The sequence below is a fragment of the Symphalangus syndactylus genome, chromosome 11, assembly GCF_028878055.3.
Source record: "Symphalangus syndactylus isolate Jambi chromosome 11, NHGRI_mSymSyn1-v2.1_pri, whole genome shotgun sequence".
Taxonomy (NCBI): Eukaryota; Metazoa; Chordata; class Mammalia; order Primates; family Hylobatidae; genus Symphalangus; species Symphalangus syndactylus.
The window spans coordinates 82,935,718-82,954,030 of NC_072433.2; the positions used below are offsets into that span (position 1 = coordinate 82,935,718).

Here is an 18,313-nt window from a genome sequence, read left to right on the forward strand (position 1 = left end):
TCTCCCAGGCTCAAGCAATCCTTCCACCTTAACCTCCAAAGTAGCCAGGACTATAGGTGTGTGCCACCATGCCTGACTAATTTTTTTATTTTTCAGAGACAGGGTCTCCCTATGTTGCCCAAGCTTGTCTCAAACTCCAGGACTCAAGCAATCCTCCTGTCTCAGCCTCTCAAAGTGCTCAGACTACAGGTGTGAGGCACAGAGCCTGGCCTAAGCCAATTTTTTTTTTCTTAATTTTAACATTAAAAAGCCGAGTCTTAAAAAATTCTTGGGTCAAAAAATTATAATTATATGCTACTTTAAAAGTAATAAAAATGAGAAAATTTAGATCAGTCATTCAGGATGGCATGGCTAAAGACAAAAATAAGAACATTTAGAAAAATATATGATACAACCAAAAGTATACACAGAATAATATTCTTAGCCTTAAACTTTTTATTATTAAAGGAAATTTAAAAACTCTTCAATGTTAAAATTTAGAAAAAAATATGCATAAATTTTGCAATATTTACAGTGAAGTTTTGATATCCTTAAATAATGGTTTGAGAATTGTATTTCCACTTAGGATAGACAAAGATGCAAGGGAATACTGCTCCCATGTTAACAACAACAACCAAAAGAAAAAAATAAAGCCAGAAAATCTATAAAATCAAAACTTTTCTTGAGCCTATCAGAGAAAGGAGATTGCCAGGCAACAGGTGAACTGAATTTGAAAAGGTGGCAAGCATCTCCAAGGACAGGTGAGACCTTTGACAGAACACGGGAGGAAAAACTCGCAGCCAAAAAAGTGAGTAAAAAGCAACTGATATTTTGACATATACTTAAAGGCCAAATGCATGTGAAAATAACAGTAGAAACTCCGGGAACCCCCCACACACGGTGTGCCCACCGACTAACCAGATTTCTTTCATGGACTTAATATGGTACTTAAAGAGAAAGACTAGGGGCAGAGCAGAAGACGTGATGGAGCCCCCTTAGTGGGATGGGTGTACAGACAGAGAGTGGCTGCCTCTTGAGGGCAAGCACAAAACCCAGGACTTTTTGTCATACAAAGCAAAACACATCTGCCACCAGGGCAGGATCAGAAAACACTCTAACCCCCAGTCCTCAGCAAAAGGTCAGCTGTCACTGGGGAGGGGTATGTACGCACTGTGTGTGTACATATATATTGTTACAGCAAAAGCTGTCACTGCTGGGCAAGATGGAGAAACCTATTCATGCCCAGAATCTTTGTTACAATGCAAAGGTTTCTCACAAAAGGGACAGAACCAAGAAACTTGCTCTTGGAAGTTACAAGACAGAATTCAGCTGCCATAGAGGGAAGGGACAGGATTATGGAGAAACTCCCACGCTTGAGGCTCAGGCCCCCAGGGCCTGCATAAGACAAAGGTTGAAACAGGAAGGCCAAGAAAGCCACCCTGCCCCCATCATGGGCAACAAACAGCACAGAACTTCTGGGAAAGGGGCCAAAGCCCTGAGAGAAACATCCCCGTTCCCTCCCCTACTCTGGCGGCCAAGTGGGAATGGCCAGCTGAAAGTTGGGGATGGAGCAGAAACACTGAGGAAAAACCTTCTACCATTCCAGACCTCATAGGAAATGCAAGATGTCAGTATGGAGGAATATGAAGTCAGTAGTATAATAATGATAACTATAGTAACAACAAAATCTAAACCTAACTCAACTACTGATTAGATTTACCACCCTAGTAGCCTGATGGGTGAAGAGGCATGGCCATTTTCAGAAGTAAACACTATTTACATCAGTCACTCTTATTCTTTTATTTTTTTTTTTATTTTTTTTATTTTTTTTTTTTTTTTGAGACGGAGTCTCGCTCTGTCGCCCAGGCTGGATGCAGTGGCACAATCTCGGCTCACTGCAAGCCCCGCCTCCCGGATTCACGCCATTCTCCTGCCTCAGCCTCTCCGAGTAGCTGGGACTACAGGCGCCCGCCACCACGCCCGGCTAATTTTTTCTATTTTTAGTAGAGACGGGGTTTCACCGTGGTCTCGATCTCCTGACCTCGTGATCCGCCCGCCTTGGCCTCCCAAAGTGCTGGGATTACAAGCGTGAGCCACCGCGCCCGGCCTCTTATTCTTTTATATATAATGTCTGGCATTCAGTAAAACTTACAAGGCAAAAGAGTTAAAAAGAAAAAAAAAAAAAGAAGCCAATTTTCAAGAGATAAAGCAGTAAACAGAACCAGACTGAGAGATGGCCCAGAGGTTGAAACTGTCAAAGTAACTTTAAAAATGCTATGATTAATATGTTAAAGGATTTAGTGGAAAATGTGGACAACATGCATGAACATATACAGAATTTCAGCAGAGATGGAAATGATTTAAAAAAGAATAAATTGGATACACCAGACATGAAAAACATGTTATTATGGATGAGGAATTCCTTCAATTGCCTTATCAGCAGACTAGAAATAGAAGAAAGAATTAGTAAACTTGACTACAGGTTAGAATAGAAAATTTTCAAAATAAAATCCTGAATTTCAAAAGGTGGCAAGCCCCTCTGAGGAGAGCCAAAACAGAGAGGGGAAAAAAGAGAAAAAGAAAAAGTGGAGAAAAGTAGAGCATCCAAGAGCTGTCGGACAGTATGAAATGGCATAATATACATGTAGTTCAAGTCACAGAAGGAGAATAGAAAGAGATAAAATGTCAGAAGAAATAATTGAAAAGATAATTGCTGAGAATTTTCCAAAATTAATAAAAGACAACAAATTACCAATCTAAATGTTTAGAGAAGCCCAGGCAGAATATATACAAAGGGCTAGGCCCGGTGGCTCATGCCTGTAATCCCAACATTTTGAGAGGCCAAGGCAGGTGGATCACCTGAGGTCAAGAGTTTGAGATCAGCCTGGCCAACATGGTGAAACCCCATCTCTAATAAAAATACAAAAATTAGATGGGCATGGTGGTGCATGACTGTAGTCCCAGCTACTTGGGAGGCTGAGGCATGGGCATCACTTGATCCCAGGAGGCAGAGGTTGCAGTGAGCCAAGATAAGAAGAAAATCTTGAATGCAACCACAGAAAAAAGAAACACTCCAAAAAAAAGAAACCAGCCAGGCACGGTGGTTCATGCCTGTAATCTCAGCACTTTAGGAGGCATACCTGGGCAGATCACCTGAGGCCAGGAGTTCGAGACCAGCCTGGCCGCGTGGTGGCACTCACCTGTAATCCCAGCTACTTGGGAGGCTGAGGCATGAGAATCATTTGAACCCGGGAGGCAGAAGTTGCAGTGAGCCAAGATCGCACCACTGCACTCCAGCCTGGGCAACAGAGCAAGACTCTGTCTCAAACAAACAAACAAAAAGATAAGAATTACATCATTACAAAGATGAGCAAAATGTATCAAACACTATGCAAACTAGAAGACAATGTGCAACTTCTTTCAAGTACTGAAAGAAAAACTCATCCTAGAATCCTATATGCCCAGCAAAAGTATCTTTCAAAAATGTAGGTAAAATAAAAACTTTATAAGACAAAAAAAAAAAAAAAAGAAAACCAAGAGAATGTGTTGCCAGCAGATCTGAACTATAAGAAATGTTAAAGGACATTCTTTAAGCAGAAGGAATACGATCCCAAATGAGAAACTGCATCTACACAAAGGGAGAAACTGGAAAACTCATACAATAATGGTGGGAAGGGCCCAAACTCTATGGAAAACAGCTTGGCAGTTCCTCAAAAAGTTAAACATGAAATTCACATATGACTCAGCAATTTCACTCCTAGGAATATACTCTAGAGAAGTGAAACAGGCATTCGCAGAAAAACTTGTACACAAATATTCATAACAGAATCGTTCACTATAATGAAAACAACCAAAATGGAAACAGCCTAAAATAGAAACAACCCAAATATCCATCAGCTGATAAATGGATAAACAAAATTTGGTGTATCCACATAATGAAATATTATTTAGCCATAAATGACGAAATACTATTGCATACTACAATGTGGATGAAACTTAAAAACATTATTCAAAGCAAAAGAAATCAAGAACAAAAGGCTACATTATATGATTGCATTTCTGTGAAATGTCAAGAATAACCAAATCCATAGAGTCAAAGGAGACTGGTGGTTTCTAGGCGCTGGAAGAGGAAAATAATGTGTATGGGTTTATTTTGGGGATGATTTAAAAGTTCTGGAATTAGATAGTGGCGGTGGTTGCACAAACTTGTAAATATACAAAAAAGCACTGAATTGTATACTTTAAAATTCTAGACTTTATGATATATAAAGTATATCTCAATTTTTAAAATGAAGAGATAATGAAGTGTTTTCATCTATGAGAATGACAAACGCTGACGATGCTCATATTGTTGGGGCTATGGGGAAAAAGACACATACATTGCTTGCGTCCCTTGTTGAGGATAACTCAGTACTATATGTTAAAATGCATTTAAAATGCTTTAAAAATGTGTGTGCTCAGCCTCAGCAATTCCAATGACAAGATTTTATCATAAGTTAATAATTGAATGCATGTGCTAGGATGTAGGTGAAGAGATGTTCTTCACAGAATTATTTATAAAGTGAAAATGAGAAAAACTTCGTCTAAAAATAGGAGGCTGTTTAAATAATTGTAATCCATTCAACATTAAACAGATAATTATATCATATTTTCACTGACATGGGAAGTGATCCAAATACAATCTTAGGTGAAATGAAAGCAGGATATAAAATGGTGTATGCAGTGTAATCTATTTCTGTAATATACAGATCTAGTCATTATAGCCTAAAGTATATATCACTGAGTATTAACAACAGTTTTCTCTGAGCAGTATGTTAAGTGTTTTTTTGTATGTGAATATGCATTGTCTAATTTTTCTGCAATTAATATGTATGCTTATTTAATTAAAAACTACTGAATTTTCAAAACATATATGCCAAACTTAATATCATCTATATTGAGATAACATCTATATTGAGACAAAGTGGCATTATGCACCCCAGAAATGATACACTGATGACAGTGTTACCTATGTAATGTTCCTGCCAGAAAAGTCAAATCCAAATTTAATTATGTGGAAACAAATACAATTTTAAGGATATTCCGCTAAACATGTGTCATGGACTCTTCAAATGTCAGCAGCCCAAAAAGAAAAAGACAGGTTGGGAGGCTGTTTAGGTAAAGGCCACTAAATAAGTATTACAATTAAATATAATTCATTATCTTTGATTATGCCCAGCACATTAGATAACAATAAACCTATAGAAAAACATTTTTGTAAAATTGGTTAGAAAAAAGAGAATAATAATAAGCTTCTAGAAAGGAAAAAACAGTGATCATATCTAAGCAAAACATGAATCAGATGGCTTCAGTCTTCTCAACACAAACACTTAGAAGCTAGAAGGGAATGGAGCAATGCCTTCAAAATTCAGAAGGAAAAGATTTTCAAAAATAGGATTCCAAACCCAGCCAAATAATCAGTTAGGCAATAGGGTAGAATAAAGAAATTTTCAGACATGTAGGATCCTAAATAGTTACCCTCTCTCAAGAAGTCACTGAAAGATGCTTTCTTCCCAAGCAAGAAAATAAACCAGGAATGAAAAAAATCCATTAAATCAGAAAACAGGAGAACCAGCACGAAATAAGTGAAAGGAATCCCTAGGACGATGCTGACGTGAGATGCCAGGATGACCGCTGGCCCAGAGGGCAAGATGTCCAGACAGAATCTGCATGACTCAGATAATGAGTACAGTGAGGTCTCTTACCACTTAGTTCTCAGGCTTTGTACGACCTTGTAAACCTTATGAAATATTAGATGATGTGTTCTACCAAAAAGGAAGAAATCAAGGAGAAAGACCAGAGATCCAAGAAACAGGAACTGCAACCCAAGAGAAAGGCAGAAAGTTTCAATGATGACAACAAATGGAGGTCCACAGATGGTAGTTACGCAGTAGGCCTCGGGAGAAATTAGCCCAAATAAGAGAAAAATGAAAGTCTCTGGTAAAGAGGTTTCCATGAAAACAAATTGGAGCTGCTATATTACGTTTTGAAACTGACCTTGCGGAAATTGTATGGGGGGACTGAGGGTACCGGAAGAATTAGCTATGATAACAATGAAAAGTAAGAAAAGGCAGTTATTAACTTTAAAAATAACAAAAAATAATATTCACAATATACAACTCAACTGTGAATATTTTTATTTAATAATAATATAAACACCAAATATAAGCCTAACCCAAAATTATAGTACTGTTCTAATGGCATGGGAAATGGAAACAGTAGTGACAGAGGTGCGAGAGGTAAGTCTTTAATAAGAAGTTAACAGATAATATATCAATTTGCTAAATCAATAAATAGCATTACACATATATTATTTACTATTATGAATTAAGTCAATGCCAGAAGAAAGAGCAAATAGAGTCTAAACTGGTTCCCACTAGAAAGAGGGGATAAAGAAGTGGAGATGTATGGGAGAGGGAACTCTTTATGTTATCAGCCTTCTAGCTCCATTTAACTTTCAAAACTATTTGATGTATAATTTTAATAAGAATTAGTTTAGGCCAGGCCCAGTGGCTCATGCCTATAATCCCAACACTTTGGGAGACCGAGGTGGGCAGATTCTTGAGCCCAGGAGTTTAAAACTAGCCTGGGCAACATGGCGAAACTTAGCCTCTACAAAAAATACAAAACTTAGCTGGGTGTGGTGGTGTCTGCCTACAGTCCCAGCTAGTTGGGAGGCTGAGGTGAGAGAATCACCTGAGCCCAGGAAGTCGAGGCTGCAGTGAGCTATGATCATGCCACTTCACTCCAGCCTGGGCAACAGAGTGAGACCCTGTCTCAAAAAAGGAAAAAAAAAGAATTTGTTGAAAATCAATGTTTCATCAGATCTCACTAAAGTTCTGTGAAATGTAATTTCACTATAGTCATTTTGAAATGCTAATATACAAGAGCATTTCAACAAATTTGAGACAAATGATAGACTATCTTGAGAAACACTGAAACGATATTGGCTAGGAAAATCACTGAATGATGAGCATTGCTCAGAGAAGTCTCCCTGGAAGAAGTGCATTATAAACTGGGATGATGTGTGTGCATAGAAAAAGGCCTTGGACAAAAAGTTCTAAAGGGAGAGTATGAAAATCAAATCAGGATTTTAGATTTTCCAAGGCTATCACTCTAGCTCTTTCTTAAATGTCCCACCAGGAACACTTATTCCTATGTCTCCACAGAGCTTCCTTGGGCTCCTCTGGACAATACTGGCATAGTATAAAAGGAATTTTTTTTAGGTGATGGATTTATAGTCAAGGCAGGCATTTATGCTCAAAGTTATCTGAAAAGCATCATGTATCCACTAATTCATCAACTCAACACATACCCACTGATAACTACAACCTGTCAGACCAGAGCGAGGCACCACAGAGATGATGATGAAGATAACCAAGGTTTCTGGCCAAAGGACAACAGCTTGGGAAATGGGATTCCTACAGCAGCTGGCAGGACTATCATGGAACCCACCAAATCTTCCTAGGCCATGAATCTTAAAGTTCCAAACGTTTCCTCAGATGGGAATGTGAACCCCAGATAACACTAATACCTCCCTGGCCCCCAGGCCAGGAAGTACAGGAAATTCTACTTTCACCATGATTAATGTGGAGGGTGCAGAAAAAGACAAATTGATGCTTCCAACAGGGAAACTAAAATGTGTTTGTGAGGGGGCAAGGCTAAAATGAAAGCAGCAACATTTAATCTAAACCATTTCCTGTGACTTGGATTTCTTTTTTAAAAAATTGGCCGCCTTATCACTTTCTTAGTCACCGTTTCTCTAGGCTTATTGGAGGCGTAGCCCCTCCTAGCAACTTCCCATCTGCTAGAAAACAGAATCAAGAGAATGAGGAGTGTGATGACGCATCCTTCACTGGATGAAAATATTGGGGGAAAAGCAATAAATGCACTACCATTTGCATAAAACCTATTAACGCCCTCTTGAGACTAATGAAATGAATTTTACATCACCAAGAAAGCAGCTGTGACCCACTGCTCCTAGTAATGAGAAGTATTTGGAACGATCTGCAAACCACTGCCACTCCTAAAAGCAACATCATTGACTTTAGTACCCTCTAATTAACACTTTCATTCTTGGACACAGAAGACACATCTTGATCAAAATTCAGCTAATAGGTCTCCTCTTTGCTCAAAACGCTGTTAGGTTTCTTGTGTTCCTGTTTTTCTCATGCTCGTGCAGATCCATGGCATTTCAAACCTTTAAAATCAAAACTAACGTCTTTTCTATTTTTTTCCTACTGGCAATCACATTGGGGTGGTGGGGGCGTGTGGTACAATCTCAGTCAAGAGGTCCTCTCTCGTGTGGGTGCTGGGATAACACTGGCCGTATACAATGGCCAGGCAAAGCGACCTTCTGTCCTGCTGTGCTTTACACGTAAATAGAGAACGAATGAGGTTCTCAGAGCCCAGGGGTTCGCGGCTTCCGCGAGGGTAGCGTCGGGGGCCGCTGCAGAGATTGGAAGAGTATCCGCCGGGAATGGGAGGGAAGACGCGGGGAAGGTGGAGAACAGAAATCATGTGTGTTCCTCGAGTGTACAACCCACATTTGAGTGACAAATCACGAGGACAATCGACAAAAACAACTAAGCGCAAAGCCGCCCGAATCCCTCTCCCTCTCTGTGCGTGTGCCTTTTCAACTAACTTTGGGAACTCGTAGAACCAGCGTCGCTCCCCGCGCCGCCTCGCCTCCACTTTGGTTTCCCGCGTCCTGCCTGCCCTCTTCGGTGCCTCCTCTTCCTCCGGGGCGGATGGAGGATCTCTTTAGCCCCTCAATTCTGCCGCCGGCGCCCAACCTCTCCGTGCCCATCTTGCTGGGCTGGGGTCTCAACCTGACCTTGGGGCAGGGAGCCCCTGCCTCTGGGCCGCCCAGCCGCCGAGTCCGCCTGGTGTTCCTGGGGGTCATCCTGGTGGTGGCGGTGGCAGGCAACACCACAGTGCTGTGCCGCCTGTGCGGCGGCGGGCCCTGGGCGGGCCCCAAGCGTCGCAAGATGGACTTCCTGCTGGTGCAGCTGGCCCTGGCGGACCTGTACGCGTGCGGGGGCACGGCGCTGTCGCAGCTGGCCTGGGAACTGCTGGGCGAGCCCCGTGCGGCCACGGGGGACCTGGCGTGCCGCTTCCTGCAGCTGCTGCAGGCATCCGGGCGGGGCGCCTCAGCCCACCTCGTGGTGCTCATCGCCCTTGAGCGCCGGCGCGCCGTGCGTCGTCCGCAGAGCCGACCGCTGCCCGCGCGTGCCCTCGCCGCCCTGGGCTGGTTGCTGGCGCTGCTGCTGGCGCTGCCCCCGGCCTTCGTGGTGCGCGGGGACTCCCCCTCGCCGCTGCCGCCGCCGCCGCCGCCGCCGCCAACGTCCCCGCAGCCAGGCGCGCCCCCGGCCGCCCGCGCCTGGCCAGGGGAGCGTCGCTGCCGCGGGATCTTCGCGCCCCTGCCGCGCTGGCACCTGCAGGTCTACGCGTTCTACGAGGCCGTCGCGGGCTTCGCCGCGCCTGTCACGGTCCTGGGTGTCGCTTGCAGCCACCTACTCTCCGTCTGGTGGCGGCGCCGGCCGCAGGCCCCCGCGGCTGCAGCGCCCTGGTGGGCGAGCCCAGGCCGAGCTCCTGCGCCCAGCGCGCTACCCCGCGCCAAGGTGCAGAGCCTGAAGATGAGCCTGCTGCTGGCGCTGCTGTTCGTGGGCTGCGAGCTGCCCTACTTTGCCGCCCGGCTGGCGGCCGCGTGGTCGTCCGGGCCCGCGGGAGATTGGGAGGGAGAGGGCCTGTCGGCGGCGCTGCGCGTCGTGGGGGTGGCCAACAGCGCTCTCAATCCGTTCGTCTACCTCTTCTTCCAGGCGGGCGACTGCCGGCTCCGGCGACAGCTGCGGAGGCGCCTGGGCTCTCTGTGCTGTGCGCCGCAGGGAGGCGCGGAGGACGAGGAGGGGCCCTGGGGCCACCAGGCGCTCTACCGCCAACGCTGGCCCCACCCTCATTATCACCATGCTCGGCGGGAAGCGCTGGACGAGGGCGGCTTGCGCCCACCCCCTCCGCGCCCCAGACCCCTGCCCTGCTCCTGCGAAAGCGCCTTCTAGGTGTTCGGTGGTCAGAGACGGGTCATCTGTCGCTGAGGCGCAACCTCCAGGGAACTCGAGGCCTGCCAGGGTCTGTCCAGATCACAAGGGGCAGGAGAGTCTGTGAGAGAGTGACACTGAAGTTGTCCCCTTCCTCCACTCTCCTATTCCCTTCTCATGTTTACATTTCCCTACGCTCTTCCAGTTTCTCTTCTTCCCTACAGTTCCTCTCATATCTCCCCATTTGGAGACAGCGAGCCACTGGGAAGTTATAAAAACAAAAACAGTTATTTTTGCAGTTTTCTTTCACGCGTTTATAGTGCTCTGGGTAATACCATTTATTTTTTCTAAATTACCCAGCTTTCGGTATTTGCTGTGTTATCATCTGTATTTACTTATTTTGAATCGTGCTTAAATCAAATGTACCTTCAGCACCTGCAAGTTTGCCTTTTCTTTCCAGGAGGAAAATCCCCACGTTGCTCTCCCTGGGGAGTCTGAGAATTATACCAGTGCTGTCAGAAATGTAATCATGCTGTCATTTCAGAGCCACAGAGTATTTGTAAAATAAAAGCCTTTCCCACGGAGCAATTGGGACTTTTTTTTTTTTTAACATGCTAATGTATTTTCTCAGAAGAAAATCAGTGTGGCCTTTATTTCCAGTCTAGTTTCCACTTCAACAGAAGCCGAGGTTGTAGGAAGGAAACAAAAGCTTGACTCGGTGTCTTTCAAATATACTTGGTTTCTGTTGGAAATCGTCCCTGTGCCCCCAGCAGCCTCTAAAGGTGTAATGCTGTGCCCAGATGGAGCCTCTCCGTACAAAGTCCCCAGCAAACCAGAGAAAGGAAGCTTCAAGGTGGTGCATATGGGTGGGGCTCAGTGTCCCAGATGGAGCCTCAAAGAGATTTGCAGCTAGGAAGGAAGTCAAAACCTCAGAATGCTGCATGTGTATCTAAAACTCCCTTGTTAAAAAAATGAATTCAATGCCTTTTGGTGTGGATAGCTGAGAACAAGGTCAAGGAGCAGATTTGATCAATAACCTCTTCCTCTCAACTGTTCTTGATTCTAGACAGAAGTGGCAGCACTTATGAACAATATATCCATGTGTTTATCAGTGATTTTTATATGAGGATCCAAGGCTTTCCATTATAGTGTTTCTTGTTGATGCACAAATGCAGGCCTAAGATGCAGAAAGGGGAAATGATTGTTTAAAGCTCTTTGTAGAGCCAATGCTGAGGGCTGTTATGTTCACTAATATATTCCAAATGCTTAAACAATGCTTGACATGTAGTAGGCTCTCAATATGTATTTGTTGAATAATTCATCATGTGAGTTAGAGATAGAACAGATAAAAGATATACGAAAGAAAATCTTTACTAAGCTTGGTTTACCTTCCTCCAAAATTTTGACAACAGATGTTACAGAGTTGTAGCTTTTCCCTCCTCTCTTTGCTCCTCCTTACCCTGTTGAGGATGCAATGGTCTGCAAAATACCAGGAATAAATCAGCCAAAGAGAGGATACAGTTGCCTTCGTGAATCCAAGTCTAGATTATAGCATTATTTATTCATTAATAAACATTTATTACCTGCTTATTTTGTGCCAGTTAATAAGCTAGGCATTGGAGATGCTGAGATGAATAAGGCACATTTTTCCCTCAAAGACGTTATAGTCAAGTGTAGGAAACAATGACAATTACACTGCAGTGTCACCTGTGTTATAACAGGGGAATCCAGTCAGGGTGCCGGAAGCACTGAAGAGAATCTGACAATCTTAGGGGACTATGAGTGGACATTAGGAAAGACACGCCAAAAGAAGCTCTTGAAGGCTGGTTTGGGGGTGACCCTTCAGGTCAGGAAAGGTGTTCTAGGCAATGGGAATAGCACTGCAAAGCATAGAGGAGACAGAACATAGCATAGTCAAGTAATGACAATAGCTTTAGGGTGCCTTTGGGGCCTGATCTAATGAGATATGTGGTCAGAGAAATTCAGCCTGGAGCCAGTGAAGACAGGTCTGTGTGCCAAGCCAAGAAAGCAAAAAGTAGCCTTTGAAGAATTTAATCAGTTATAATTTGACCAAATTTGAACTTTAGAAAGGTCATCTCAATGATGGCATGAAAGATCACCAAATGGAAGGGTAGGGGGGAATTCTTAGATGCAGAAGTCAAGGCAGAATCTCAGAGAGTCTTCAAAATATGATTCCTAAGTTGGACCACTTCGAATACTCTCAACAGAGATAATAAATTTAAAGCAGCTGAGACAGGTTTTCTGTTTTCTGCAGTTAAGACTACCGTAACAGGAAAGCTTACTCAGCTGGCTTCAACTTATTATTTCACATGTCAAGAAGTCTGGTGGTAGGGCTGTGCCAGGGTTGGTTAAGTAAGTAGCTCAACTTCATAATCAGGGGCTGTGATGGTTAATTTTATGTGTCAACTTGACTGGGTTAAGGGATGCTCAGATAGCTGGTAAAACATCATTTCTGGGTGTGCCTGTGAGGGTGTTTCCAGAAGAAATTAACATTCAGATCAGTAGACTGAGTGAAGAAGATCAATCCTCACCAGAGGTGGCAAGCATCATCCCATCTGTTGAGGGCCCACCCAAATAGAACAAAAAGACAGAGGAAAGTTGAATCCTCTCTCTCTCTTCTTGGGCTGCGACAACCATCTTCTCTTATCCTTGGACAGTTCACTCCTGTTCTTGGGCCTTCAAACTCCAGGATTTATACCAGCAGCACAAACCCCCACAGCCCCCATTCTCAGGCCTTCAGACTCAGACTAAATTTTACCACCAGCTTTCCTGGTTCTCCAACTTGCAGATAGTATATGGTAGGACCTTTTGGCCTTCATGGTCACATGAGCCAATTCCCATAATACATCTCCTTTTATATATCTAAATAAATGCTATTGGTTCTGTTTTTCTGGAGCAGCCTCACTCATACAAGGGCTCAAATCCTTTTCCTGTTTCCAATCTGCCATCTTGAGTGGTGGACTTGACGCTCAGGCCAGTTCCCCTTGAGGTCACAAAATGGCTGCTGCAATTCCAGGCATCACATTCAAATGTAACAATGTCCAGAAGAAAAAGGATTTCTCTTTTTTGTACCCTTTATAGAAATGAAACAACATGTCTCAGAAGTCCCCAGTAGACTCTCCTAAATGGATCATTTGCGAGAACTATATCACATGTCCATAGTTCGACCTATCATTGCAAGAGAAATGGGGCCACCAGGATTGGCTTGAACATGGAACTGAGCACATGAATTGTATCGAGGGAGGGATGAAAAAACTGAGGCTCTACAGCAAAGAAAGAAGAGGAAATGCTAGTTAAAAAGGCAAGACTAAAACTTTTAAACTTTTGCAAAAGTGTTATCTGGATTGGTTTTTACAATACAACAGGGGAATTCAGCTGATTTCTACCTAGGAATTTTGAGAATTCTTCACCTGGGTTGGAAATATAGAATACCAACTCAAGAAGTTAATTTGAAGTCCAATTAAACTGATGTTTTCCTAGATTTTGTAGACTTAGTTAAGCCCAATTTATACGGAAATGCTTCTCTTCTATAAGTAAGGAATTTCCTCTAATTTTAACCATATCTGAAACTTGAATATATAACTAGATGACTTGGTTCCCATCCCTGGAGGCACTTGTAGGTTAGGAAATTTGAGACATTCCCTCAGGATGGCCATCCTATTAGTGTTGACCCTAATCTGCATCTCTATAGGCAACACAGAGATTCAGCTGTGTCCTAGTCAAGGAGGCCCCTGAAGGTTATTCAGATTTAGACTCTTGCTAGAGTAGAACATAATATTCACATCACACAGCAAAGGCAAATACACAGGTTGACCCTGAAATTGCTCTCTTTTCTAGGTTATCACCCAAATAGGAAACGACTAGAAGAGAAACCAGATCTACATACTTGCAGTTTGGAAGAAATCAAAGTTGCCCTATGAAATAGAGATAAACCATTCCTCTATTCTGTACATTTTTTGGAGTTAGATTTTAACCAAACTACTGCACACAGGACTTCAGGGAGCACTTTTCATACAGATGAAGATGTGAACATCACTAGCAGAATTGAGCAATGTGGTGGCCTGATTTTATAGAACTTTAAAGACTAAATGCAAAGAATTCTACACCTTAAAAAAAAAAACTCAGTAACATAAGGCCATAATAAGTAAATGTGACTTATGTTGTAATTTGAAATGGAAAGAATGCAGAAAACACCCAGGAGTAATAAACCACACTAGCGATTAGTTATAAACAATATTCAAAAAATAGAATAGTCTGGCTCATTTGTGGAAGACAGATTTAAAGCATTTTTTTCTAAGGTATGTCCTAAGAAACACAGAAGATGTTAGAAAATTTGAGGAGTTTGCCTTCTATTCCTAAAAATGTTCTGACTTGATCAAAGGGAAAATATTATAATAAAAATGAATTGTTCTTCTTAAATTAAAATATATTTGCTGAGTTGGGACACAATATAATATAGTGAAAAGAGTAGAATATTCAGAGTCTAAAGACCTGAACTTGACTTTCATCTGTACAGTTGGTAGCTGTGTGACTTCAGGTGGTTTGCTGAATATTTTTGAGTCTTGGTTTTCTCATCAAGAAAATGGGAGTTAATACTATATCCTTCGTAGGATAATGTACACAAAGTATTTGATTGGGTGGAGGTAAGGGGAATCTAGGTTTGTTTCTTCAGATTCCCTCAATACATGATAGCTAATGTTATTTTCTAACACCGGGCTCTGAGGGATAAAAATCCAATTGAATAATATTACATGAAGGAAAGCAATAGATCTTGGAGAATTGTCATGGAAAATTAATGCAGCAATGGTAGTACTTAAAAGTAGGGAGTTGGGCCTTACAGAAGGAGTAGTGGGCATTGTTCATTGCCTTCCTAGCATTTATTTCTCCTTTTCTGACAGCTCTCAGATTCTTATTAGAATGTCTATACCTTTTATAAACAGTCAGCACTTTGAGAAAACCTCAGTGCTCTCCAACTCCAAGACTGTGACTTGATTAGGCCATGCCATTGGAGTAATTTCTCATCCCTCTCACCACCATATCTTGCTCAGGAATGGTCATGGGATGCAATGAGAGTGAGAGAAGTTTTTTAGGGAATCTAGGAAGGAACCTTTTAACTCTTCTGGGAAAGCCATAGAAGTTAGCATGTTCAATGTCTCTTCACACTAAAGGTAAATGAGGGAGCATGTAACCCTAATGGCTGCTGGCAGCCACTTCTCACCAAGAGGGAAGCCAGCCACAAGAGGAAGTCAACATTGTGGATATGGCAAAGTGGAGAGATGAAAAGAACTTAGGTCCTTAATGAACTCACTGTGCTGACAAGATCAAACGCTACTGAGGCCTGGCTATTGGATGTCCTAGGAAATAAGCCAATACAATTTCTTATTGCTTAAAGCAGTTGAATTGAATTTTTTGTTATTTGTAGCACCAAGCAATCTCTAACTGAAGTAGAAGTTTGGCAAGAAAAAGAGAGTCCCATTTTAGCCTATTGCATAATGGCTTATGTTCTTTATCAAAAAATAGGAATATTCCAAGTATACTTTTATTTAGTCCATCAACCAGTATGTACCAAGGCACTACATTGGACATTGTATTGGGCACAATGGGGCAAATCAGAGAAAATCAGAGTTACAACTCTCACATTTTAAAAGCTATGTATTCTACAAAGAACTGTAATTTTTATGGTGAGCATGGATCAACCTACAATTATTACTATTTTTATTTTTAGAGACAGGGTCTCACTGTGTCACTCAAGCTGGAGTGTGGTGGGGCAATCACAGCACACTTCAGTCTTGAACTCCTGGGCTCAAGCAATGCTTCAACCTCAGCCTCCTGAGTACCTGGGATTGCAAGCATGAGCCACTGTGCCTGGCTTCAACCTAAAATTATTAATGCTACAGAATATTATTTGCAAACTCTTTCTATTGCTAATTTTATTAATTAACTCATTCAATTATTTGATACTTATAAAGATTCATTCTATGCAAAGCACTATATGACCTTTATTACATACATAGATATATATCACTTACCACAGATACATGTTTCATTTAAAAGTAGCTTTTGAATGAAAACTTAGGACCAACTATTGCTATTATGCTGCCCTTTTCCATGGCCAGATTGGAAAGTGACAATAATAAAATGTGATGGGGTAGTGTATTAGTTCATTCTCATACCACTGTGAAGAAATACCTGAAGCTTGGTAATTTATAAAGAAGAGGTTTAATTGGCTCACAGTTCTGCAGGCTGTACAGGAAGCACAGTGGGGAGACCTCAGGAAACTTACAATCATGGAAGAAGGCAAAGGAGAAGTAGGCACATCTTACATGACTGGAGCACGAGCAAGAGAGAGAGTGGGGGAGGTGCTGCACACTTTTAAACAACCAGATCTCATGAGAGCTCATTCACTACACAGTACCAATGGGGTATGGTACTAAACCATTCATGAGAACTCTGCCGCCATGGTCCAATAACCTCCCAGCTGGCCCTGCCTCCAACATTGGGAAATACAATTCAACATGAGATTTGGTGGGAACACAGATCCAAACCATATCATTCCACCTCTCGCCCCTGCAAATCCTATGTCCTTCTCACATTGCAAAATATAATCATGCCTTCCCAACTTCTCCCAAAGTTTTAATTCCTTCAAGCATTAACTCAAAAGTCCAAAGTTTCATCTGAGATAAGGCAAGTTCCTTCTACCTATGAGCCTATAAAATCAAAAACAAGTTACTTACTAGCAAGATACAATATTGGTAAAAGCACTGGGTAAATATTTCCCTTCCAAAAGGGAGAGACCAGACAAAAGAAAAGGGCTACAAGCCCCATGCAAGTCCAAAAGCCAGCAGGGCTGTCATTACATCTTAAAGCTCCAAAATAATCTCCTTTGACTGACTCCATTTCCCACATCCAGAGCACATTGATGCCAGGGGTGGGCTCCCAAGGCCTTGGGCAGCTCTGCCCCTGTGGCTTTTCAGGATTCAGCCCCTGCAGCTGTTCTTAAGGGCTGACATTGAGTGTCTGTGGCTTCTCTGGGCACAGAGTACAAGCAGTCAGTGGCTTTACCATCCTGGGGTCTGGAGGATGGTGGCCCTCTTCTCAAAGCTCCATTAGCAGTGCCCTGTTGGGGACTGTGTGGAGGCTCCGACCCCACATTTCCCCTCTGCACTTCCTTAGTAGAGGTTCTCAGTAAGGGCTCTGCCCCTGCAGCAGGCTTCTTCCTGGACATCCAGGCTTCTCCATACATTGTCTGTAATCTAGGCAGAGGTTCCCAAGCCTCAACTCTTGCATTCTGTGCACTCACAGGGTTAATACCAAGTGGAGGCCACCAAGGCTTACAGCTTGCACCCTCTGAAGCAGCAGCCTGAGCTGTATCTGGGCCCCTTTTAGCCACGACTAGAGCTGGGGCAGCCAGGATGCAGGGAGTAGTGTCCTTAGGCTGTGCAGAGCAGGGGGGCCCTGAACCTGGCCTAGGAATTCATTCAGTACTCCTAGGCCTCTGGGCCTGTAATGGGAAGGGCTGCCACAAGATCTGAAATGCCTTTGAGGCCTTTTCCCTATTGTCTTGGCTATCAGCTCTGGCCTTCCTTTTAGTTATGTAAATTTCTGCAGGCTGCTTGAATTCCTCCCCTGAAAATGGGCTTTTCTTTTCTATCTATCACATGGTCAGGCTACAAATTTTCCAAACTTTTACACTCTGCTTCCCTTTTAAATATAAGGTCCAGTTTCAGGTCATTTATTTGCTCATACATATGAGCATAGGTTGTTAAAAGCAGCAAGGTCACATTTCTAAGCTGCTTAGAAATTTCTTCCACTAGATACCCTAAATCATTACTCTCAAGTTAGAAGTTTCACTGCTCCATAGGGAAGGGGCACAATGCCTCCAAGTTTTTTGCTAAAGCATAACAAAAGTAACCTTTGCTCCAGTTCCCAATAGGTTCCTCATTTCCATCTGAGACCTCTTCAGCCTGGACTTCATTGTCCATATTACTATCAGCATTTTGGTCACAAAAAGTCTCTAGGAAGTTCCAAATTTTCCTTCATCTTCCTGTCTTCTTCTGAGCCCTCTAAACTGTTTCAACCTCTGCCCATTACCCAGTTCCAAAGCCGTTTCCACATTTTCAGGTATCTTTATAGCAATCCCTGACTCATGATACCAATTTTCTGTACTAGTCCATTCTTGCACTGCTATAAAGAAATACCTGAGGCCGGGCATGGTAGCTCACACCTATAATCCCAGC

General features: G+C 42.8%; 1 protein-coding gene across 1 annotated transcript; it reads left to right on the forward strand.

Moving 5' to 3' along the window:
- Positions 1-8,583: 8,583 nt before the first annotated feature.
- GPR150 (G protein-coupled receptor 150) lies at positions 8,584-10,643 on the forward strand. Its single transcript, XM_055233376.2, has one exon. The coding sequence runs from the start codon at positions 8,769-8,771 to the stop codon at positions 10,074-10,076; it is 1,308 nt and encodes a 435-aa protein (XP_055089351.1). The 5' UTR covers positions 8,584-8,768; the 3' UTR covers positions 10,077-10,643.
- Positions 10,644-18,313: the final 7,670 nt, after the last annotated feature.